Consider the following 25916-nt stretch of genomic DNA (forward strand, 5'->3'; position numbering starts at 1 on the left):
AGCCTCGTGGTTCCTTCTGAGGAGAGCTGGCGCGAGCCGGGCTGCAGCGGCGTCTCCTGGCTTGCCCGTGTGCAGTCTGGTTTGAGCCGCCTGCTTTTGTAGTCCGGAAAGACAAGAGCTCTCGTTCTTCACCAACCCGTAGGTGCCTGTGGGCAAGTACTGGGTGTCCTGCCCGCCATGGCGCAGCTCCAGACACGCTTCTACACGGAAAACAAGAAGTAAGTAGGCGCCCTTCTCTCCTCTCCGGGCTCTCGCCCGACGACCCCTTCCTTCGTTACGGCGTTGTGGATCCCTGGTCATCTTGGCCGGCGGTGCTCTGCCTCCTCCCTCTGACTGGACCCCTCGCTTGAACCGCCTCTCTCTGAGGTGGACCAGGATTTCTCGGGGCCCCCTGCCGGCAGCCCCCCGAGGCCGCCGCCTTTCGGGCCACGTTCCCGGGCTCCACGTACTTGGATGGTTAGTGCGGAGGGCCAGGGGCTTCAGGTTTGCCTCTGGAACGCAGCACGCTACGAGCGTAGTGGAACAACGAACGACGGGGCCGTGTGGTTGCAGGCTCCTGGGTAGTGGTGTTTCACAGTTTCTGAACGTACAGTTTCCTTTTCTTTTTAGGTAAAAAATGGGAGATGCCCTTCGAAACCAGGCTCCAAAGTGGAGCTGTAAACAGGGGATTGGATCGGCAAAACCCATTTTTGATAAGAGTGCCAAATCAAGTCAGTTACAGATTTGAAAAACTCGTACATAGAAAGTCATTTTAGGACGTAGTTCTGTGTAAATAAGTCATATTTGTTTGCATGTGAACACACAAACATTTACCACTGATACGTATCTGTATAAACATTTTCCCAGCGGTCCCTGGGTCCGTGGTACTCATTTGAAACCTTATATGCTCTTTCTATGTGTATTGCACTATTTATTTTTCTTGTGTGTACCTGGTTTCGTCAACCATGTTCTAAGTCCCTTGAAGTCAGAGACAGTGTTAAGCTGCTTGTATTGAGGAGGTCAACAATGTTATTTGTCAGGGTTTTCCAATGTTAAGCATAAACAACAGGTGTTAACATCAGCCGTGAACTAGAAGAATCAGGCCTGAATTGTGACGATGCCTTTTGTGAGTCCACCTGGTAAATCATTTCACTCCTCTTGTGCTGTTGCTTACTGCCCACATAAAGTATATTACCAACGAACATGAGTATATTTACTTAAATACTTAGTCCTTACTACCTCTCACGGAATGTGGTTGCAACATATCAACGTATAAGAAATAACAGACCACTATTTTTTAGAACCTGAAATGGACAGATAAACGTCATATATGTACCAGTCTTCAAAGAGCTCCTGTGGGAAACAGGTGTTTAGCTAACCTAGCAGTTAAAATGCCTAAGCCCTGCCTGAGAGGACCTGAGTTGGAATCCTGGCTGTAGCCCCTGACTCCAGTTTCCCCCTAATATGGACCCTGTAATGCAGTGGTGATAACAGTGCAGTGGTACCTGGGCTCCTGCCACCCTCAAGGGAGACTTGGAATTTGTTCCTGGCTCCTGCTTGGGTCACTGCTGGCATTTGGGTAGTGAAATAGCAGATAGCAGCTGTTGAAGTGCCCTCCTTTGTGTGGGGGTGTGTATATGTGTGATCTAATTCTCCAGAAGGTAATAAAACTTAAAGTTCTTGGCTTCTTCCTTGCAAGTAATAGGTTTTGGCCAAATGAGGGGGGAAAGTAGTGTTATACGTGTATGAATATGCATGTAATTAACATATGCTGTGTAATGTATGAGAATTTTGCTACCCTTCCCCCTTTGTTTTACTGACCAGAATATTAAATGAAAAGGAGATATAAAAATTTTACATTATTTAGGTTTTTTTTTTTTTAACCTTTTGGAGAACATCAATAACTGCCTCCTTTTTTGGCATGAGTATTTTCTTACAGTGTGGTTTGAAGACCAACAGCATTATGTTTGTAGAGTTTTGGAAACACCACCATAGTCAAATTTTTTTTTAAAGATTTATTTATTTATTTGAAAGTCAGAGTTAGAGAGAGAGAAAGGTCTTCCATCCAGTTCACTCCCCAATTGGCTGCAACGGCCGGAGCTACGCCGATCAGAAGCCAGGAGCCAGGCGCTTCTTCCGGGTCTCCCACACAGGCACAGGGTCCAAGCACTTGGGCCATCTTCCACTGCTTTCCCAGGCCATAGCAGAGCTGGATCAGAAGAGGAGCAGCCAGGACTAGAACCGGCGCCTATATGGGATGCTGGCGCCTCAGGCCAGGGCGTTAACCTGCTGCGCCACAGCGCCAGCCCCACCACATTCAATTTTAGAACATTTTCATCACCTATTAGCTATCATCTTCCGTTCCCTTTAATACCCTCAGCCCTAAGAACTGCTCTGCTGTCTGTCACTTCGGATTTATCAATTCTGGACATTTTGTATAAATGGAACTGGAGTTTGTGATATTTTGTGACTGACTGGTTTCTTTCACTTAGTATTATGTTTTCATGATTCATCTACACGGTAGTGAATGTTCGTACTTCATTCATTTTAATGGCAGAATGATAATCCATTGTATGGATATAGCACAGTTTTCTCTTCATCAACTGGTTGACGTTTGGGTTGTTTATACCTTTTAGCTATTATGAATGGTGGTTAGGTGAGCATTCTATATTACTACTGGCAATGTATGAGGGTTGCAATTTCTCCATATCTACAGCATTTGTTATTACCTGTCTCTTTTATTATGGCTATTATAGAGGGTATGAGGTGATACTGCATTGTGGTTTGATTTGCATTTCCCTGATATCTAATGATGAGCATTTTTTCATATGCTTGTTGACTATTTTTACCTACTCTGGAGAACCATGTATTGGGATTCCGTACCCTTTCTTAAAATTTACTGTGTTGTGTTTATTATATAATGTAGATGTAAGTTCCTTATCAGAGATGATATTTTCTCATATTCTCACTTGTAATTTGCCTCCTTTCATGTGTTCCTTTAATGCAGTCTTCATTTACAGCCAGAAGATCCAACCAAACAAAATTCCAGTAAAGTTATTCCTTAACTTCGACTGTTAGAACGGTTCCTCATTGCCTTTGAAAATAAGTAAACACTGTTTCACGTAAAACAACACTCCAGGGGCTGGCGCTGTGGTGTAGCAGGTAAAGCTGCTGCCTGAAATGCCGGCATCCCTCTTGGGTGTCAGTTAATGTCCCAGCTGCTCCACATCTGATCCAACTCCCTGCTAGTGAATGGCCTGGGAAAAGCAGCAGCAGATGGTCCAAGTGCTTGTGCCACTGCTGCCCACATGGGAGACCTGGATGAAGCTTCTGGCTTTGGTCTGGGCCAGTGCTGACTCTTACAGCCATCCGGGGAGTGAACCAGGAGATGGAAGAGCTCTCTCTCTTGTCTTCTCTCTCTGGAACTCTAACTTTTAAAGAAATAAATAAATCTTTGAAAAACAAGAAAAGCAGCTAGCACTCCATTCACATCTCTTTAGACTTACCTCTGGTCACTATCGAGAGCAGAATTCTACTTTCTGGAATAGGCTAAGCGAGTAGTTTAACAACCTCTAGCTATTGGTCTGCTTTTCTCCATATTTTTTCTCCCCTTCTCCCTGCCCATTCCTTCCTCACCTGGTAAAATCTCACTTTTCTAGATGTAGATTAAGAGTGACATTTTGTGTACATCCTCAGGTGCTGTTCCCATACCTTCCTTGTTCTTTGATTTCATATACGTATCACTTACAGAATTGTTCTTACATAGCTTCATCATATTTGATTATTAGACTTTAACCTCTTATGAGAACAGAGACTTTGTCTTAATTCATTTCTGTTTACACTATGTGTTAAAATATCTGGCATGTTATAAGTACCTAGTGAATGTTTGTTGAATGAGTGAACATACATTGGTCAAATATTGTAGATTTGATCATGATAATGTCATTTCTTGTTTACAGATACGCAGTAGATGATGTTCCCTTCTCAATCCCTGCTGCCTCTGAAATTGCTGACCTCAGTAACATCATCAATAAGTTGCTGGAGGCCAAAAATGGTGGGTATATAAATATGTTCAGAGAAGTTAGGAGAGGGCATAGTGCCAGTCCCCATCTTAAAATATTTTCATTTTACTTTTTGTGCTTATTTTATGCTGTATGAATTTTTGTTACGATCAGATTTATAAATTATAACAAACAGGTTTCCCTGCTGGGTAAGTTGAAAGAAAAGCTTTCAGAAAAAAAAAAATAAGTGTTTCTGTTTACTCAGGTTTTAGGGGAATTGGAGATAAAGTGATTATAATTTAGGAATAAAGATTTAGTATAATAGCTGTGATATATAGGGAAGTCTAACATCTTAAATACAGACACGATTAGATATTATGTGCATGTTGGTGTGATACAATATGAAATACGTAATTCTGCCTGTGAATATCCTCCTTCCAAAATCAAACCTCAAATTTAATCAAGCATTTAAATCAAGACTGGTTTTAAGTCATAGAGGAATCTGTAAAAGGACATTTTGGAGATGCAATCAACCAAACACAGAATGTAGGAAGTACTTTATGTTTACTTCAACAAATAAATGGCAGTGGCAAAAAGATAAAGGGGATTGTGTACTGTTAAGATTAAAAGAAACATGATAATCAAATAGAATAAATGGATTTTTTTTTTACTGTCTTTAAAAAATCAGAACATTGACTAGCTAATTTATTGAGGAATAGGAAGGGGCATTTGGTCTAATGGTTAAGCTGCCCTTTGGGATACCTGTATCACATATTGGAATCCCTGGGTTCAAATCCAAGTTCTGCTCCCAATTCCAGCTTCCTGCTGATGCACATCTTGGGAGGCAGCAGGTGATGGCTCATGTAATTGAGTTCCTGCTGCCCAAGTGGGAGACCTGGCTTGAGGTCCCAGCTCCCAGCCTTGGGAGTCCCAGGTGTTGCTGGCATTTAGTAAAGGAACCAACAAAGCAGATAGAACTCCCTCTCTCTCCATTCTCTTTTCTCTCCCTCTCTCCCTCTCCCTCTCATTTAAATAGAAATAGGTTAAAAAAGTTTTCAACATCATAACTTTTTAAAAGTAATTATATTTTAGAGATGCATACTAAAGTATTGATGGAGGAAATGATCTCATTTCTTGGGTGACTGGTTTACTAAGATGCCACCCAGGATGCCCACATTCCATATCAGAGTGCCTGGAATTGTGTCCTGGCTCCACTTGCAATTCCAGCTTCCTGCTGATAACTTCTGGGAAGGCAGCATGTGAAGGCTTAAGTACTTGAGTCCCTGCCATCCACATGGGAGACCTGGATGGAGTTCTGGGTGCTTGGCTCTAACCTGGTCTAGCATCAGCTATTATTGGCATCTGGGGAGTGAACCAGCAGATAGAAGATCTCTATCTTTCTGCCCCTCAAATAAATAAAATAAATAATAAAAATAAATGACCTCATTTTTGAGATTTGTTTTAAAATAAACAGATAGGGGAAGGAAGTAGGGAATATTACCTGTGAGTTGGCAAATGTAAAGTGGGATTCCTTGTTATTTCTACTTTTGTGTACATTTGAGATTTTTCATAGAATAGATGTTTTTAAAAATCAGAGTAATTATTCCCCAAAAGAACTATTTCTGTTCTTAAAAATTACATTGTATACTGGAATATGTGGCTTGTTTGAGCCATGAGAAATTCTGGAGACACTCAGGGGCCACACTGGGATAGTAGGTGCCTGTTTGTTTTAGAGACGCCCATATACTGTTTCCAGTACATTTGAGATCCTATGAGTAATAATTGTACCATGCATTTTCTTCAGAGTTTCACAAACATGTGGAGTTTGATTTCCTTATCAAGGGCCAGTTTCTGCGAATGCCTTTGGTCAAACACATGGAATTGGAGAACATCTCATCAGTAAGTTCAGATGCTTATCTACTGTATTTTCCTTAAGGAATTATCAGATATTATAAGTAAACTGCTTTTAGAATTTATCTGATTCTATCTTTAGCACTAAAGATACTTTAGATTATTGCTTTTCCTTAAAAATTTGAACTTTAGTTTCAGTATATTAAATTTTTACACCTCTTGTGATAGTATTTTATTCAAGAAAATGCTATTTGTGGAATAACTGACAAGAAAGAATAATATGTGGCCGGTGCCGCGGCTCACTAGGCTAATCCTCCACCTTGCGGTGCTGGCACACCGGGTTCTAGTCCTGGTCGGGGCGCCGGATTCTGTCCCGGTTGCCCCTCTTCCAGGCCAGCTCTCTGCTGTGGCCCGGGGAAGGCAGTGGAGGATGGCCCAAGTACTTGGGTCCTGCACCCCATGGGAGACCAGGATAAGTACCTGGCTCCTGCCATCAGATCAGCGTGATGCGCCGGCTGCAGTGTGCCAGCCGTGGCGGCCATTGGAGGGTGAACCAACAGCAAAAGGAAAACCTTTCTCTCTGTCTCTCTCTCTCACTGTCCACTCTGCCTGTCAAAAAAAAAAAAAATAATTAAAAAAAAAAAATAATATGTATACTGCTAAAACAGATGTAAAAGATAATTGTGCACATGTGAAAGCTATGGATTAAGTTTATTTTAACTCCCCTCTTTTCAGACTTGCTAATATTGCTTTTACAATGAAAATATAACATAATTTTTTCATTTTTTTGCATTCTAAAATACTGCAGAAAATATACATAACATAAATTTATCATTTTAACCATCTTAAAATATGTAACTAATTTGCTTTGTATTCACAATATTGTATAAACATCACCATTATCCATTTTTAGAAGTATTTTATTTATTCTAAACCAAAGAGCTGTACCTATTAAGCAATGTGCTTTTAGAAATTTGTTAAGTTTTCTTTTCTCTCCCCTTCCCCTTTTAGCATAATTTTTCCAAGGTCGTTAATATTTCTCAGTATTACTGTTAGCAAATCATTAGGTCAGGTCAAAGTTTTAGACTTTTTGTATAGTTCCAAGTTTTCTGGGCTATGAAGGTGACTAATATGAAAGAGATGATTAATTGGGAGTCCATTGTTTTCATGATGTGACATTCTAAGGCTGCACCACTTGACTGATTTCTGGTTTTCTCTGTGACTAGGAAGAGGTTGTGGAGCTAGAGTACGTGGAGAAGTACACTGCACCCCAGCCAGAGCAGTGCATGTTCCATGATGACTGGATCAGTTCAGTTAAAGGAGCAGAGGAATGGTATTAAAACAAATAATCTTCTCTTTCCTTGTACACCTCCTTCAGTCTTTTAAAACCATTCTGTCTGTGAATATTCATCCCTGATTCCTTGTTCTATAGAAAAGTAATTTTGTGGTACTTGTATTGGTGAGCATGCCAAATAGAAAGACCTTTGCATTCAGTGTATTGGTGAAGAATAAGTCAAATATCTTAGGACATTAATTCATTTTGGTTGAGTGTGTTCCTTTTAAGACCAAAGATATAGTTCATGGAGAAAAAAAGTATCTTTTTTTTTTTTTAAGATTATTTTATTTATTTGAAAGGGTTATGGAGAGAGGTAGAGACAGAGAGAGGGAGTCTTCTATCCACTGGTTCACTCCCGAAATGGTGGCAATGTCCAGAGCTGAGTGAATCTGAAGCCAGGAGCCAGGAACTTCTTCCAGGTCTTCCATGTGGGTACAGGGGCCCGAGAACCTAGACCATCCTCTACTGCTTTATGAGGTGCACCAGCAGGGAGCTGGATTGGAAGTGGAGCAGCCAAGTCTCAAACTGGTGCCCATTTGGGATGCCAGTGCTGCAGACTGGGGCTTTAATAGTGCCAGCCCTGAAAAAACATTACTTTTATAGTAACAAATCTCTGGGCCTACTACCATGAAGATGCAGGTCATGCTGTTTTAGGGAGAAAAAGGGCAGATTGGAATCAAGTAAAAAGGTATGGGGGCTGGCTCTGTGGTGTAGCGAGTGAAGCCGCCGCCTGCAGTGCTGGCACTCCTTGGGCCTCTGCACCCATGTGGGAGACCTGGAAGAAGCTCCTGGCTCCTGGCTTCATATCAGCTCAGCTCCGGCCCTCATAGCCATGTGGGAAGTGAACTAGTGTATGGAAGACCTCTCTCTCTCTCTGCCTCTGCCCCTCTGTAGCTCTGCCTTTCAAATAAATAAATAAATCTTAAAAAAAAAAAAAGAATTCCTCCCTGCAGTTATTACACAAAGTTATGTTTTTACTGGTTTTAGTTTACTTTAAACGATGTTACTGTTTTTTCTCTTTACTGGTTTTCACTGGTTAAGGACTATTAGGCTTTACAAGCAATTTTTATAGAGTCCTTCAGAGTTGTAGTATGAGGGTAATTCAAAAAGTTTGTGGAAAATGGAAATAAGTGATGCTTATTTTGTTACAAAAGTTTTTGAAATCCTTACATAGTATTTTTGTAATACATATTTCCATGAATTTTTCGAAAACCCTTCATAAACAGTAAAAATGAAATCTAGGGTTTGTTATTATTTTTATGAAGTCAAGAAAAGCCAAGTGTAATATCTGATCTAGTGTATTTTGAAATCCTGATCTTCATATTAAAGAATTTAGGGGCCAGTGTTGTGGCACAGGGGGGTTAAAACACCGCCTGCAATGCTGGCATCATGGGTACTAGTTTGAGTCCTGGCTGTTCCGCCCTTTTTTTTTTTTTCTTTTTCTTTTTTTTTTAAGATTTATTTTACCTATTTGAAAGACAGAGTTAGAGAGAAGTTGAGACAGAGAGAGGTCTTCCATTAGCTGATTCACTCCTCAGATGGCCACAATGGCTGAAGCTGAGCCAATCTTGAGCCAGGAGCTTCTTCCTAGTCTCCCACATGGCGGCTCCACCCTTGATTCAGCTCCCTGCTAATGCACCTGGGAAAGCAGCACAGGATGGCCCTAGTGCTTGAGTCCCTATACCAACATGGGAGCCCCAGAGGGAGTTCCTGGCTCCTGGCTTCAGATTGGCCCAGCTCAGGTTGTGAATCAGTGGATGGAAGAGCTCGCTCGCTCTCTGCCTCTGTCTCTGTGCAACTCTGTCTTTCAAATAAATTTTTAAAAAAGAAAATTCTCCTTTTGTATTTCATAGAATGTTTTTCTCATCATAGGATCTTGACCGGTTCTTATGATAAGACTTCACGGATTTGGTCTTTGGAAGGAAAGTCAATAATGACAATTGCAGGACATACAGATGTTGTAAAAGATGTGGCCTGGGTGAAAAAAGGTAAGGACTCTTTACTTAAACTGAGAGGAATCCTAGATAGGATTTGGAAATTAGCCACTTTCACTGCTGAGGCAGAATGAGACATGGGTGAAACTGTCTTTTGTCTCAGTGTGAGATCTTTCAAAAATACAGTATTCAAGAAGAAAAGAATTATAGAAAATATAAATTATGGGAAGTGAATCTTTACTAAAATTACATCAGATAATATTCATTTTCAAGTTTATATTGTGTTAAACTCATATTCTATTTCTGAAGGACCCTCTTGATAGTGTATTAGATTTCTTTTTTCTTTTTAAAGATTTATTTATTTATTTGAAAGGCAGAGTTACAGAGAGACAGAGGCAGAGAGACAGAGAGGTCTTCCACTCCCAACGGCTGGAGCTGTGCTGATCCAAAAGCAGGAGCCAGGAGCTTCTTCTGGGAATCCCACGTGGGTGCAGGGGCCCAAGCCCTTGGGCTATCTACCACTGCTTTCCCAGGCCATAGCAGAGAGCTGGATTGGAAGTGGAGCAGCTAGGACTCGAACCGGTACCCATATGGGATGCTGGCACTGCTGGCAGTGGCTTTACCCACTATGCCACAGCGCCTGTCCCATGACCAACTTTTAAAAGAAATCTGGGGCCAGCTCAAGTCCTAGCTGCTCCACTTTCAATCCAGCTCTCTGCTATGGCCTGGGAAAGCAGTGGTAGATAGCTCAAGGGCTTGGGTCCCTTACCCATGTGGAAGACCCGAAAGAAGCTCCTGGCTCCTGACTTTGGATTGGCACAGCTCCGGCCGTTGTGGCTAATTGGAGAGTGAACCAGCGGATGGAAGACCTCTCTCTCTCTGCCTATCCTTCTCTCTATGTGTAACTCTGATTTTCAAATAAATCAATTTAAAAAAAAAAAGAAAGTTAGTCATATGAACTCCTGTTTTTTGACATCTTTTCCAGGAATGATTAAATATTTAATTCTTAGATTTCAGAACATGATATATTTAAAGTTTTATACTAATTTGTTCACTACACCTTCCTTTTGACAGATAGTTTGTCATGCTTACTTCTGAGTGCCTCTATGGATCAGACCATTCTCTTATGGGAGTGGAATGTGGAGAGAAACAAAGTAAAAGCCCTGCACTGCTGCAGGGGTCATGCAGGAAGTGTGGATTCTATAGCTGTTGACAGCTCAGGCACCAAAGTAAGTAGTATGTTATTCTGTGTTAAATTAGAATTTGAGCTTCTTACTAAATTTTTTTTCCTATGTTTATTCATTGTGATTGGCCTTCTTTCATGATGGTTGACTGATTTCAAAGCAAAAGTAAATACTTATAATAATAACAGATACAAAGGTTTACTTCCTTGGTCTGTGTTCTCTGGCTTTGAACCTTATATAAACTGGAAAAGCATTAAGAAATCAAATAAAAAGCAATTTCTTCATGTAACCTGAAATCATAGTAATTACTGTATTTTTCATCCATCAACTACTCTAAATGCTGTCATCAGTTGAAAATGCCTAATTGATCATCTAAGGGTTAGTGTTAGTACAGTTTTTTTGCTCTCAGTGTTAATCCCTTTGTTAAGATTATTTAAAAGGCAGAGAGAGAGAGAGATCCTTTATCCCCTGGTTCATTCCCAAAATGGCTACAACAGCCAGAGCTGTGCCGCACAAAACCCAGGAGCCAGGAACTCAATCCAGGTCTCCCAGGTGGAATGCAGAAACTCAGATACTTGAGCCATCGACCACTGCTTCCCAGGTTCAGTAGCAGGGAGCTGGATCAGAAGCACAGACTCAAGCCAACACTCCCACATGAGGTGTGGGCATCCCACGCAGTGGCTTAACCTGTTGTACCACAATGCCTACCTCCTAATATACTCTTCATTATGAAAGATGGTTAAAGTTAATTAAAAGAAAATCAACTTCTTATGGGCATTGTGGCCCAGCAATTAAGCTGCTGCTTGGGATACCCGTATACATACGGAGTACCTGGGATAAAGTGCCACCTCTGCTTCTGATCCACCTTCCTGCTAATGTGCCTGGGAGGCAACAGACAGTGGCTCAAGTACTTGGGTTCCCGCCACTCATATGGGAGACCTGGATGGAATTACTAGCTCCTGGTTCTGGCCTGGCCCAGCCCTAGCTGTTGTGGGCGTTTGGTAAGTGAATCAGCAGACAAGAGATTTCTGTCTCTGCACCACCACCCTCACCTGTCACTCTGCCTTGCAAATAAATAAAAAACTTAGAAAAACAAAACCCTCAAGGGAAATAGTATAGTGACTTAGGAGGGCTTACAAGCCCACTTGCATTTTGGAAGTTTCCTAAGCCATGTTGACACATTCTGTACGTAAGAATGTTTCTTCAGTATTTCTTTGTTGGTAAGGGAAATGGAGGATATTTGGTACATTCAAAAGTAAGATTTATGATTTTTCATACTGAGCCAAAAAAGTTTACATGTTGAGTCCAAACGTAATGAATGAATTCTACTTTATCTTTTGTCATTAAGAGACAGAAACTCATCATGAACTTGCTTAATCCTTTTTTTTTTTTTTTTTTTGTAAGATTTATTTACTTATTTGAAAGGCAGAGATAGAGGCAGAGAGAGAGAAAGGTCTTCCATCCACCGGCTTACTCCGCAGATGGCTACCAAAGGTCAGAGCTGGGCCAATCTGAAGCTAGGAGTTAAGGAGCTTCTTCTGGGTCTCCCATGTAGGTGCAGGGGTCCAAGGACTTGGGCCATCTTCTACTGGTTTTCCAGCCCATAGCAGAGAGCTGGATCTAAAGTGGAGCAGCGAAGACTCAAACTGGCGCCCATTTGGGATGCCAGCATTGCAGGTAGTGACTTTGCCTGCTATACTGTAGTGCCAGCCCCACTTGTTTAATCTTAAAAGAAAATTTATTGGATTGTGAGATCCAAGGAAGAAATGAGCAACCATATCAAAGAAGGGAAGTGATGGTGCATTTGGGCCTCAGGAACCAGTAGGATGGAGGCTTGAATGTGTCTTGCACACAGTCTCCCTTTTTCTTTCCTGGTTGACTTTACTCTTACCTCAGATTGGCTTTCTCCACATACCAATAAGTTTGGCTTTCAGTATTGCTCAGTTTTTACATCCTGAACTACACCTAGAAAAAGACTAACTTGAACTTTCTGGAACACAGGTTTATAAGACGTGTGCAGGGGGCAGATGTTTAGCCTAGCAGTTAAAACACTAGTCAGGATACCCTGACTTGAGTTTGATTCCTGGCTCTAGCTCTTGATTCCAGCTTATTTGCAGACCCTGGGAAGTAATGGTGATGGCTCAAGTAATTGGGTTCCTGCCACCAACTTTGGATACCTGGATTGTGTTCCTAGCTCCCAGTTTCAGCCTTGGTCATTGTATTAGGGAAGTGAAGAGCTTGGTCATTGTAGGTATTAGGGAAATATAGGAAGAAATTGAGAGCTCTAAATTTCTGTCTCAAATAAATTAATAAAATAAAGATTTTGAATGAAGAAGAGTCCTGGTATAATGTAGGTCACTTGTCCTTCCTGTAACCATCACCACAGCACAGAGCCACATAGAAATGGCAGCTCCCTCAATTGCTATGCAGACTGAGTATACAGCTTCCAAGAGACTAGGAAGCTAAGCGGGTGATGCTACAGTAGTGAAGGATTTCAGAGCCTATGCACTACAGAGATTAAGCAAGGTTAGTAAAGGGTTTTAAATTAAGTAGAAAAAAGACACAATATGGATTATATCATGTATGCCTTTTCCCTTCATATGTATCTGTTTAGTTTTGCAGTGGCTCCTGGGATAAGATGCTAAAGATCTGGTCTACAGGTAAATTAAATCTTTCTTCTACTTTGACTTGTTAATGATATTTTAAGAATTTCAGTGAACTTTTTTAACACTACATTTTGTAATCAAGATGGACCAGAGGGACTGGTATTATGGCATGGTGGTTAAAGCCACTGCCTGCAACGCCAGCATTCCATATGGGTACTAGTTTATGTCATTGCTGCTCTGCTGCCAATCCAGCTCCATGCTAATTGCCTGGGAAAAGCAGCAGAAGATGGCTCAAGTGCTTGGGCCCTTGCTACCCATGTGGTAGACCTGGATGAAGCTCCTTGCTCAACCCTGGCTGTTGAGGCCATCTGGGGAGTGAACTCTCTGCAGTTCTTTCAAATAAATAAATCTTTTTTTTAAAAAAAAAAAACCTTTAATAAAAATAATGGACTAGAGTGGTTTAAGACACACATGAAGGAGCATGGTATGGTGACAAATGAGTAGATTTTTTGTGTCAATATTTTTCTCTACTGTTCTTTTAATGCACAGTGTCACTGAATTGTTGCTAGTATTAACAACATGTTTGGTGCATGTTGGAAAGGCAGGATTATATAAGGAGAGGGAGAGAGAAAATATCTTCTGTTACTTCACTCCTCAAATGGCCAAAACAACCAGGGCTGAGCCAAGCAAAAGCCAGGAGCTTCATCTGGGTCTCCCACATGGGTACAGGAGCCCAAGTACTTGAATAATCTTCCACTGCTTCATACACACATTAGCAGGGAGCTGAAGTGGAGCAGCCTGGACTTGAACCAGCACCCATACGGATGGATGCCAGCATCACAGGTGGCAGCTGTAACGCCTGCCCCAGATTTCAGTTTTTTAATGTACTTTATTTTTACTTTCTCATTTTTGAAGATTGGTAGATCAGCTATTGTATTTATAAAACATGAATTTTCTGTTAACTACAGTTATGAGGCATACCCATTCCCTAACCAGTTAAGATCACATGGAGAAACCATATACCCAGAAATGTAAAGAATTCTTTCAAGTTGTTTGTGATAATATTGACAGGATTTCTAAAATAACAGTCTAATTCTCTGATGCAGTCCCTACAGATGAAGAAGATGAAATGGAAGAATCCACAAATCGACCAAGAAAAAAACAGAAAACAGAGCAGTTGGGATTAACAAGGGTAAGTATCTGTGAGAAGTGACTTCACTTGGCTTACGTCTATATTGATGAATATCAAACTCGGAAAGTTCATCCAGTTTTTTTTTTTTTTTTTTTTTTAAGATTTATTTATTTAATTGAAAGGCAGAGTTACAGAGAGGCAGAGAGAGAGAGGTCAATTTTCCATTCTGCTGGTTCACTCCCCAAATGACTGCAATGGCTGGAGCTGAGCTAATCCGAAGCCAGGAGCCAGGAGATTCTTCCGGGTCTTCCGCATGGGTGTAGAGGCCCAAGAACTTGGGTCATCTTCCACTGCTTTCCCAGGCCATAGCAGAGAGCTGGATCGGAAGTGGAGCAGCCAGGACTTGAACCAGTGCCCATATGAGATGCTGGCAGTGCTGGCAGCGGCTTTACCCGCTACACCACAGAATTGGACCCATCCAGATTAAAAAAAAAAATTAACTGGGGCTAGTGTTGTGGCATAGCAGGTTAGGCCACCATCTCATATTGGCGCCGGTTCAAGTCCTGGCTTCTCCACTTCCGATCCTGCTCTGTGCTAATGGCCTGGGAAAGCAATGGAAGGTGGCCCAAGTCTTAGAGGCCCTGTGCCCATGTGGGAGACCTGGATGAAGCTCCTGGCTCCTGGCTTTGGCTTGGCCCAGCCTGGCCATTACAGCTATTTTAGAAATGAAGATTTCTGCCTCTCTTTTCTCTCTTTGTAACTCTGCTTTTCAAATAAATAAAATCTTTAAAAAAATTATTTTGATTGATAAAGACTAAACATATTCAGGGCATATAACATGATGATTAGTTATATGTATACAATATGTAGTGATTACCATAATAAAATTCTGTTGTATCGATATTAGATCCCCAGAATTTGTTGATCTTTTCACTAAAAGTTTCTATCTTAATCAGCATTTCCCTTACACCTTATCTCCTGGTTATCACTGTTCTACTCTCTGCTGCATGAGTTTGGACTTTCCATTCAGGTTTTTTTTCTTTATAGGTTTATTTACTTGTTTGAAAGGCAGAGTTACAGAGAGAGAAAGGATGAGAATGAATCTTCCTTCCGTTGATTCCCTCCCTAAATGGCTCTAACAACTGGGGCTGAGCCAGGCTGAAGCTGGGAACCTGGAACTCCATCTGGGTCTTCCATGTAGGTGGCGGGGCCCAACAACTTGGGCCATCATCTGTTGCTTTCCTAGGAGCACTAGCTGGGAGGTGGATCAGAAATACAGCAAGCAGGACTTGAATCAGTGCCCACATGGGATGCTGGTGTCACAGGGGAGGACTTAACCTGCTATGCCTGCGCACCAGCCCCTCATCCAGATTCTTACTGCCATATTTAATTACAAAGATACTTGTTATAATATGATCTGTGTTTACATACTTAATGAAAAGGATAGGACTGAATCAGATTTAGGAAAACACTTTTCATTTGATTTCTAATAGCTAGGAAGACCATGCAGTAAATCAAGTACACATTTGCTTTTGTAGTCACCAACAGGATATCTTATAAAAACTGAAAACGAGGAATATGGTGTGATCATAAAAGATTCACTAAATTCATGTAGAATGCAATAATCAATAATACTTACTGGTTTCAACTGAGAGTAGTGATTTGTAGCTACTTAATACATTTAAACATAGATTCCTAAATTGCAAGAAGAAAGATCTGGCAGTTATTCAGCTTCCTTACTCTGGTACAACAAATTAAAGCTGGAAATGCCTTACCAATTGAATATTGTACCACTGTTAATTTACAATGATGCGTATTCCTGAACTAGAGAGGTTTACCAGTATACTAGAAGACTACCTCTAGATTGCTTCACAGTCAGTAGCCCCTAAAGTAGTCACTTCAGACTTACACTATATTAGAATAGTTTTTACCTAATTTAAACTTCATATTTTATCTGTGACATTTGTTTATGCTGCTACTTGTAATAGTAGTCCTTTTCATTAATAAGAACATTCCATTGTATGTACATACCTCAATTTATCCATTTTTCTTTTGAGGTTGTTTCCAGTGTTTGGATACATGAATACAGCTGCTATCAACATTATTATAGTTGTCTTTTGGTATACAAATGCATATGTAGAATTGCAGAAGTAGAACTGCATTGAGGGGGTATATAAATGATGTGCTTTCTGAATGTTAGATATTGCCAAAAAGTTTTCCAAAATCAGTTTTACTTGAACAGTATATGAGAGTTAAAGTAAATCCACATCCTTACCAGCATGTGATATGACTTTTAAGCCATAATTAGCTTCGTTTCACTAGTATATACTTAAGTTAACTTTTTAAGAAGTGTATCATTGTATTGATTTCTGGTGGTATGTAGAGGAATCTAAGCCCCAGCCCTCTGATATTCAGTTGTGAAGTACCTATTCATATTTATAGCCCCATTTTTAAAAATACGTGCCTTTTCTTAGGCCACATACTTTTAAAAATTCTTTATGAATTCTGATTTCAAGCTTTTGCTAGGCATATGTATTGCAAGTATTTTCCCCCACTCAGGGTATTGCTGATGTCTTTTATTTTAATGTATGTATTTTATAAACTCACTTTCAGTGTTCATTTTATTTGAGAGAAATAATAGTATATTTCCTTTCTCCATTTAGCATTTTATAGGGCTTAATCTCAGGCATACATAAAATAATAAAGCCATTGCCAGAAACCCTTGAAGTGCTAACTGTGGCAAAAACATTGCTGCAGATACAAAAAAAAGTTTGGATTTTTAGAAAAATAGCAAAAAAAGATGACATACATCACAAAGTTGCCCCCTCTTTTACTTCTTTCCAGCACCTAACTTGTATTGATGTGAGTGATGCTGTCAGTTAATTTACTTGTCATTTGCTTCATATATTACCATACAATAGGGTTTTTTCCTTCAAAATGCTCAAAATTGGTTTTTTTTCCCTTTAGTACTATTCTGGTTGTTTTTTGTTGTTGTTGTTTGTTTGTTTTGTTTTGTTTTGTTTTTTTAATTTGACAGATAGAGTTAGACAGTGAGAGACAGAGAAAAAGGTCTTCCTTTTGTTGGTTCATCCCCCAAATTGCCACTATGACTGGAGCTACACCGATCAGAAGCCAAGAGCCAGGTGCTTCCTCCCAGTCTCCCATGCGGGTGCAGGGCCCAAGCACTTGGGCCATCCTCCACTGCCCTTCTGGGCCACAGCAGAGAGCTGGACTGGAAGAGGAGCAACAGGGACTAGAACCCGGTGCCCATATGGGATGCTGATGCTGCAGGCGGAGGATTAACCAAAGGAGCCATGGCACTGGCCTTTTTTTTTTTTTTTTTTTTTTTTTAAGAATTATTTATTTGGCAGACAGAGATACAGAGAGAGGTCTTGCATTCTGCTGGTTCACTCCCTAAATGACTGTAGTGGCCAGAGATGAGCTGATCCGAAGCCAGGAGCCAGGAGCTTCTTCTAGGTCTCCCGTGCGGATGCAGGGGCCCAAGGAGTTGGGCCATCCTCCACTGCTTTCCTAGGCCATAGAGAGCTGGATCAGAAGAGGAGCAGCTGGGACTTAAATTGGTGCCCATTATGGTGCTGCAGGCTGGGGTTTTAACCTGCTGTGCCACAGCACCAACTCTAGTACTATTCTGTTTTGTTTGTAGTAATAATGCCAATGATTTTTCTACATTTCAAAAATTCACTCTTGTTGGTGAATAGTGCTTGAATTTTGATGAACATATAGAATCATCTAATTATTACACATTCAAGATACAGAACTGTCCACCTTTCCTTCCACCTATATCCCCTTGATAAACACTGGTCTGTTGGTATAATTTTTTTTTTTTTTTTTGACAGGCAGAGTGGACAGTGAGAGAGAGAGACAGAGAGAAAGGTCTTCCTTTGCCGTTGGTTCACCCTCCAATGGCCGCCGCTGCAGCCGGCGCACCGCGCTGATCCTGGCAGGAGCCAGGAGCCAGGTGCTTTTCCTGGTCTCCCGTGGGGTGCAGGGCCCAAGCACCTGGGCCATCCTCCACTGCACTCCCTGGCCATAGCAGAGAGCTGGCCTGGAAGAGGGGCAACCGGGACAGAATCCAGCGCCCCAACCGGGACTAGAACCCGGTGTGCCGGCGCCGCAAGGTGGAGGATTAGCCTATTGAGCCACGGCGCCGGCTTTAAGATTTATTTTGAAAGGCAGGGTTAACACACACATACACACACACACACACACACACACACACAGAATGAGAATCTTTCATCCCCATCTGCTGGTTCACTCCCTGAGTGGCTGCAGTGGCCAGGGGTGCCAGGCTGAAGCTAGGTCTGCTGTGCCCAATACCAGCTCCCCCTGCAGATTGCTTTTTCCAGAATGTTATATAAGTGAAATAACATGGTAGGTAGTCTTTTGTATCTGGCCCTTGCACTTAGCATAAAGCATGTGAGGTTCATCTGTGTTGTTGGCAGTATCAGTCAATTCCTTTTAAATTTTGATTTAATTATTCACTAGTCATAGGGTGTTTGGGTTGTTTCCTATTTGGCAGTTATGAATAAAACTGCTATCAAGATTTGTGTTGAGGTTTTCGTGTGGACCTAAGTTTTCATTTCTCAGGGATGTAGATCTAGGAATGGAACAGCTTGTTCATATGATCGGTTTACCTTTTGTTTTAGATCACAGCAGAAATTGTTCTATTCCTCATTTCCCTATTAAGTTTCTTTACCTGTTTCAAGAAGATTTTAGAGCTGGAAGAGAGATTTTTAGGGATCATTTGCTCCAGGTGTTGGCAAACTACAGCTCAAATACCTGTTTAGCTATCATTTATGTTTGTACTACACAGAACTAAAAAGAATATTTTTTACATTTATAAGAGGATGGAAAACAGAGGAATGTGCAACAGAAACTGTATGTGGCCTGCAAAGCCTAAAATATTTACTTGCTGGTCTTCTAATGGAGAGAGGAGAAAGACTAGGTCAATTCAAGGTCATCTGAGGCCCTTCTAGCACTAATCCTTAGTGTTTGTCAGCTGGGAGAATTAAGTTAGTAGTGTTCAAAATAGAAAGTAGAGCAATTGGTGAAGCAGCAGAATGGGGAAGTGACTGTGAATTTGGGGCTGCATTGTGGCATAGCGGGTAAAGCTGCCACCTGAGATGCCAAAATCCCACTTAGGTGCCAGTTTGTGCTCTGGCAGCTCCACTTCTCATCCAGCTTCCTGCTAATAGCCTTGGAAAAGCAACAAAAGATGGCTCAAAGGTTTTGGCCTGTCCCCCATGTGGGAGAACTGGGTGAATCTCTTGTAGCCATCTCTGCGGTGAACCGTAGATAAAAGATCTGTCTGTCTCTCTCTCTCTTACTTTTAAAATAAATAAATTTTTTTTGACAGATAGAGTTAGACAGTGAGAGAGAAAGACAGACAGAAAGGTCTTCCTTCTGTTGGTTTACCCCCCAAATAGCCACTATGGCTGGAGCTACACCGATCCGAAGCCAGGAGCCAGGTGCTTCCTCCTGGTCTCCCATGCGGGTGCAGGGCCCAAGCACTTGGGCCATCCTCCACTGCCTTCCCGGGCCACAGCAGAGAGCTGGACTGGAAGAGGAACAGTCGGGAATAGAACCTGGCACCTATATGGGATGCTGGCACTGCAGGCAGAGGATTAACCAAGTGAGCCACGGCGCTGGCCCTAAAATAAATACATCTTTAAAAAAAGACTATGAATATTTTGAGTAATATTTGGATTCAGTTTTGAGTTTGCTACTTATAAACTGTATGACCTTGGGCATGTTGTCTTTCTCAGCTTCAGCGTCATCATGTATGAAATAAAAACAAAGTTGAAGGATTGTTTTAAAGAAAAAATAAGGCAGGGTATGAAAGCTAAAACACCTAGCAAGTATCTGGCATATGGTTTCAAAAGTCATAACTACTATTATTGTTTGAGTGACTCTGAAGTGAATATACTTCTTCCTTTTGGGGGTCTTTTGTTTCTAGACTCCCATAGTGACACTTTCTGGCCACAAAGAAGCAATATCCTCAGTTCTGTGGTCGGATGCTGAAGAAATATGCAGTGCCTCTTGGGATCACACGATCAGAGTATGGGATGTTGAGTCTGGCAGTCTTAAGTCAACTTTGGTAAGACTTACAAATTCAGTGGTCCTATGATTAACTTTGGTCCTTTAAATGATAAACTTCTAGAAGTGTTTTACTTTTAGCCCACCATGATTATATTTTCATTTTCTTTTTCAGACAGGGAATAAAGTATTTAATTGTATTTCCTATTCTCCACTATGTAAACGTTTAGCATCTGGAAGTACAGACAGGCATATAAGACTGTGGGACCCCCGAACTAAAGGTGAGTCTCTTAAACCACTGAGGAAAGGTAAGTGTATAAACAACATGAATTTCTCTACTCACCAGAGATGTAGAACATAAATGTTTTGAGTTTGTTTTGCCTACTTTTCTAAAATTCTTTTTTGCTTTTGTTCAGATGGTTCTTTGGTGTCCCTGTCCCTAACTTCACATACGGGCTGGGTCACAACCATAAAGTGGTCTCCTACTCACGAACAGCAGCTGATTTCAGGTTCTTTGGATAACATTGTCAAGCTCTGGGATATAAGAAGGTAAATCCTACTTACTATTAACAAGAGAAAGATATCACTTGTGATATCACCACTGCCTCCCAAGGATTACCAGGAAGCTGGAGTCAGGAACTAAGTATCAAACCTAGGTACTCCAACATGGGATGCAGGCATCTTAGCTGCTAGACCGAACACTTGGCTCCAGTATGTAGATTTCAATTATACATTTTCTATAACAATTAACATACAGTTTCCAGTAATCATAGTAAATGCTATGATGAAAGCAAAGCATGGTAAAGGGATACTTATTTGAGGAAGGCCTCTTTGAAAGTGATAGGAAGTGAATTAAACAATGTGGATGTATGAGTCATGCACATATGGTAAAAGGAACAAGAGAAATATGGTGGAAAGAATCTTGGGATGTTAACAAAATAGCAGAAAGGCCACTGTTGATGGAATGCAATAATAAATAAGGAGTAGAATGACAGGGCATGAGTACAGATAGTGGTTATATCAAGCAGGATCTGGTGTGGTTTTTTTTTTTTTTTTTTTAAGATTTACTTATTTATTTGAAAGTCAGTTACACAGAGAGAAGAGAGGCAGAGAGAGAGAGAGGTGTCTTCCATCTGCTGGCCACACAGCTGGAGCTGCGCTGATCCGAAGCCAGGAGCCTCCTCCGGGTCTCCCACGTGGGTGCAGGGTCCCAAGGACTTGGGCTATCTTCCACTGCTTTCCCAGGCCACAGCAGAGAGCCGGATCAGAAGAGGAGCAGCCAGGACTAGAACCAGCACCCACATGGGATGCCAGCGCTTCAGGCCAGGGCGTTAACTTGCTGTGCCACAGCGCTGGCCCCTCAGGCAGGATCTTAATAGGCCATGGCAAAGAGTTTGGTTTTCTTTTTTTTTTTTATTTTTTTATTTTTTTTGACAGGCAGAGTGGACAGTGAGAGAGAGAGACAGAGAGAAAGGTCTTCCTTTGCCGTTGGTTCACCCTCCAATGGCCGCCGCGGCCGGTGCACTGTGGCCAGCGCACCGCGCAGATCCGAAGCCAGGAGCCAGGTGCTTATCCTGGTCTCCCATGGGGTGCAGGGCCCAAGCACTTGGGCCATCCTCCACTGCACTCCCTGGCCACAGCAGAGAGCTGGCCTGGAAGAGGGGCAACAGGGACAGAATCCAGTGCCCCAACCGGGACTAGAACCCAGTGTGCCGGCGCCGCAAGGCGGAGGATTAGCCTAGTGAGCTGCGGCGCCGGCCGAGTTTGGTTTTCATTATAAGTGTGACTGGAAGAGTTTTGAGCAAGGGAGCAAGAATGGAAGCAGAGTCTTTTTTTTTTTTTTTTTTTTTAAAGATTTATTTATTTACTTGAAAGTCAGAGTTACACAGAGAGAAAAGAAGAGGCAGAGAGAGAGCGAGATCTTCCATCCACTGGTTCACTCCCCAGATGGCTGCAACAGCTGGAGCTGCGCTGATCCAAAGCCAGGAGCCAGGAGCTTCTTCCAGGTCTCCCACATGGGTGCAGGGGCCCAAGGACTTAGGCCATCTTCACCTGCCTACCCAGGCCATAGCAGAGAGCTGGATCGGAAATGTCGCTCCCCCATTTGCGGAGGAACGACGCTAGACCCTGCACTGTTCTTTTGTCTGCTCAGCCCTTCCTGGGTTTGCTGCTGGTCCTTCCTGGGTTGGCTGCCGACCCCTCCACCTCCGTGGAGGGGCGGCTCCCCCTGCCACTTTCCCCACTTCCGTGGGGGAGCAGCACACCGCTTTATAGTCCTCTTCCACCAATCCCAACTCTGCTACCCACACACCGAGCACACTGCTCTCCTCCAATCAGGAGCAAGATCAGCTCCTGCAGCTCATCAGTCAAATTGGCAAGAGGCAGCTGCGTAGAAGCTGTTTACTCCTCTCCCAGCGCCATATTGTGGGAGAGCAGATGCATAGAATAAGTCTTAATTCCAGTAACTTAGTCTAGTCCGAGTTGTTCCCCATAGGAAATGGAGCAGCTAAGACTTGAACTGGTGCCCATATGGGATGTCAGCACTGTAGGAGGTGGCTTTACCCGCTATGCCAGTGCCGGCCCCAGAAGCAGAGTCTTTAATTCAAGAGACAGTTAATGATGACTTGTTCTGCGGTGGTAGAAAGCTCTTTGGCTTAGGGATTGAGTGGAAATCAAAGATTGTACCCACATTTTGTGCCTAAACAACTGGTGATTGGTAGTACCATTTATTCTTATGGGAAAAAGTAGAAAAACAGGTTTCTGAGGGGAAATCCAGAGTTTTTTATTATTATTTTTTTTTAATTACAAGTGCCCAAAAGACAGCTGTTAGGCAGTTGCATAAAAGCATACAAGGGCTTCAGATGTGGGTTTTTTTTTTTTTTTCCATTTTCAATTGTTTGTTTATTTGAGAGGTTGCAGTCATTGGAAAGGAGAGACAAAGAGAGGTCTTCCATCTGCTGGTTCATTCCCCAAATTGCCACAATGGTCGGAGCTGAGCTATCCAAAGTGGAGCCAGGAGCTTCTTCCAGGTCTCTCACGCGAGTACACGGACCCAAGCACTTGAGCCATCTGCTGCTGCTTTCCTAGGCCATAGCAGAGAGCCAGATCAGAAGAGGAGCAACTGGGATTAGAACTGGCTCCCATATGAGATGCGGGCACCACAGGTGGAGGATCAACCTGTGCCACGGCGCTGGCACCTCGGGCTTCAAAATGTTTGTGAAAAATTCAGTCTTTTAATTCCATTTTCCACATACTTTTTGAAGTCTCTCCTGTCAAGCTCAGGAAAGTTTGGGCTAATGATAGAAATTTGCCAGTTACCAACATACAGATGACTAGAAAAGTGGTATATAAAACCACTGGGAAAATGGACCAGTTACACATTTTATAACTCAGTAACATTTTGCTTTGATACTTTTGTTATGGTAAATCTCTCTAGTATTAAATGATACAGGAAAACAGGAGGTAGTCAAGTAAATACTTAGAATTCTAATATTAAATGGTTATTGGGGCAAAGGTGGTAAACTCAAAAGTTTTCAGCATGGTTATTCAAATGTGTGTGTTTGCAATGCTATGAAAGCATGTTACATGTTACTGTTTCTGTCTTTTAGTTGTAAGGCTCCTCTTTATGATCTGGCTGCTCATGAAGACAAAGTTCTGAGTGTTGATTGGACAGACACAGGGGTAAGAATTTTTTATTATTACTTGGTGAGGAAGAAAATAGAATAAATCTGTTTATAAAATTACTAATTTCAACATATCTTGTTTTTATAATTTTGTATTCTATTTCACTTAATATTATTCATAAGATCTCATACGTGTCCCTTGGTAATAGCAGTAAAATTTGAAATTTTGAGCCAATTTTTTTCATGAGTATTTTGATGAAACATCTAAGTAAGTATATGTACTCATTGATCCAGACTAATTGGATAAAAGTACTTCCTAAGTAGAAAAATATTATGTAACAATTCTGGATTATAAAATGTATTTAAAGTATTACAATTTATTTTTATATATATACATAAGCTCTTCTGCCTAAGAATTCTTTCCAAATACAGGTCGTGGGCTATTTGAAGTAAGATGCAACTAATGTGCTACTCCTTTAGAGACTTAATTTTCTTAGATAAATAAAACTTTCAAACTATTTTATTGTTTAAGCAAATGCTTCATAGAAAGTGTGGCTGCATTTTGTGCTTCAAATTCAAATGATCATTTTTAAAGCTTTAATATGATAACAGTATTTAGTAGAACTTGATCTAATTGGTCCCTTTAGGTACTGACTTTAAATGTAATAGCTGCTCATCCATATTCCTTTGTAATAAAATTACCAGTTTTTCATTAGGTTTAGCTATTATATAAAATAATTTTATTTTTGTATTTTTTCCCCTTTTATGCAGCTACTTCTGAGTGGAGGAGCAGACAATAAATTGTATTCCTACAGATATTCACCTACCACTTCTCATGTGGGAGCATGAAAGTGAATGATAATTTGATTATAGAGATTCTGTCTATAGAAGAAGTCGGTAGAGAACTGTCAAATTACATTGATGCAGATGTAGAAAACACTCTAATAGGTAAAAGTTTATAAAATGTTTTCACCCTTCGTAATAGCTAATATATCACTTTTTCTTTATTTTGTATTTATAATAGTTTATATTTATAAAATGTAAAATGTGGCCTGCACTCTCTACCTTATGCAAATCTTTGAAATTAAACTCTTTATTTGTCTTAAAGGAATTGGTTTGAATTCAGGTTTGCTTTTGAAATGCAAATATAAGGGCATATTAGAGATGCAGTAAACAATTGTCCAGACTTACTTTTGCCAGAGAAACTTAGGTTTTTAAAACCATCCAGAAAAGACTAGTAAAAAAACTTAATAGAAAAAAATTAGAACTACAATTTCCTGTTTGCAAAATAAGTGTTTAATTATTAGAAAACATGACTTTGTAAGTGTTCAGAACATTAGAAAGTGTGTTGCCAATTCATTAACAATTGTTGAAACATTTTACGTGAAGTGTTTCATATTAAAGGCATGTCAGGTCTTTTAGAGACTTCATAAAATGTAATGATGACCAGATATCTCTTTCCCTAATGTATCCTTAAACATAAGAATAAATTCTTTACACAAAACCTTTCATTTTTATTAAACGTCCCACAAATTTTTTTATCATTAGTTTTATCTCTTCATATGTGATGTGAAATATTTAAAATAAGTGTCTTTTTAAAATGTGACTTCTATCTTTAATGGATTGACATTCAAGTGGAACATATTTACAGCATTTACAACCTCAGTAATAAACAATGAGTCCTATTTGGTCCCATCTTAAACTGCAATAAATCATATCTGGTCTTGCTGTCATGCTTGACTGAAGTTGGAAGCCTGGTTAACAATGGGTTGAACACATCAGGAGTTTTGTTCTTGCAAATGCAGAAGTCTAGAAGCAGGCCAGGCTTCATTTTGTGACTTCCACATTCCTTAGGGTCCCCAGTTCTCTCCAGCCCTAGGATATTGTCTTCATTTTCAGATAGACTTAAGTACAAGAGCTCCAATTACCACATCATTTCCTAAAATATATGTTAATGTCAAAAAAAATAAAGGCAGCCAGAGAATTCAGAGTCCTTGTTTTTCTCATTTTATGGTAGTTGGTGTAAATTTCATACCCGTGGTCTTTGAAAGTCTTAACTTTGAAAAAACAAAGATGAATTTATAATCCTGTTTTGGATAGTCTCTGAAGCAGTTATTTGGGTTGGTGTTTTTTTTTTTTTTTTTTTTCCCAAGATTTTTATTTGTTTATTTGACAGGTAGAATTACAGACAGTGAGAGAGACAGAAAGAAAGG

General features: G+C 40.9%; 1 protein-coding gene and 1 long non-coding RNA gene across 2 annotated transcripts in view; one reads left to right on the plus strand and one right to left on the minus strand.

Moving 5' to 3' along the window:
• WDR12 (WD repeat domain 12) lies at positions 1-25207 on the plus strand. The gene is made up of 13 exons (XM_002712545.6): positions 1-218; positions 3939-4033; positions 5785-5879; positions 7058-7164; positions 9040-9155; positions 10176-10330; positions 12900-12945; positions 13998-14083; positions 20001-20141; positions 20256-20361; positions 20497-20629; positions 23689-23761; positions 24475-25207. The coding sequence occupies exons 1-13, from the start codon at positions 178-180 to the stop codon at positions 24550-24552; spliced, it is 1272 nt and encodes a 423-aa protein (XP_002712591.1). The 5' UTR covers positions 1-177; the 3' UTR covers positions 24553-25207.
• LOC149127311 (uncharacterized) overlaps positions 23025-25916 on the minus strand; it is an 11910-nt gene continuing 9018 nt past the window's right edge. Inside the window, exon 3 of the long non-coding RNA XR_016231943.1 lies at positions 23025-23163. This is a non-coding gene — a long non-coding RNA (uncharacterized LOC149127311). The remainder of the gene's footprint in view (positions 23164-25916) is intronic.

Source organism: Oryctolagus cuniculus, chromosome 3 (assembly GCF_051225735.1).
Source record: "Oryctolagus cuniculus isolate XC-2025 breed Fujian yellow rabbit chromosome 3, ASM5122573v1, whole genome shotgun sequence".
NCBI classification, from domain to species: Eukaryota; Metazoa; Chordata; class Mammalia; order Lagomorpha; family Leporidae; genus Oryctolagus; species Oryctolagus cuniculus.

Excerpts from the sequence above, each read along its gene's own strand:
- WDR12 (XM_002712545.6), top strand. The coding sequence starts at position 178 with ATGGCGCAGCTCCAGACACGCTTCTACACGGAAAACAAGAA. Across the intron at positions 10,331-12,899 it reads TTGACAGCTCAGGCACCAAA|TTTTGCAGTGGCTCCTGGGA; the intron begins GTAAGTAGTATG and ends GTATCTGTTTAG. Across the intron at positions 20,630-23,688 it reads AAGCTCTGGGATATAAGAAG|TTGTAAGGCTCCTCTTTATG; the intron begins GTAAATCCTACT and ends TCTGTCTTTTAG.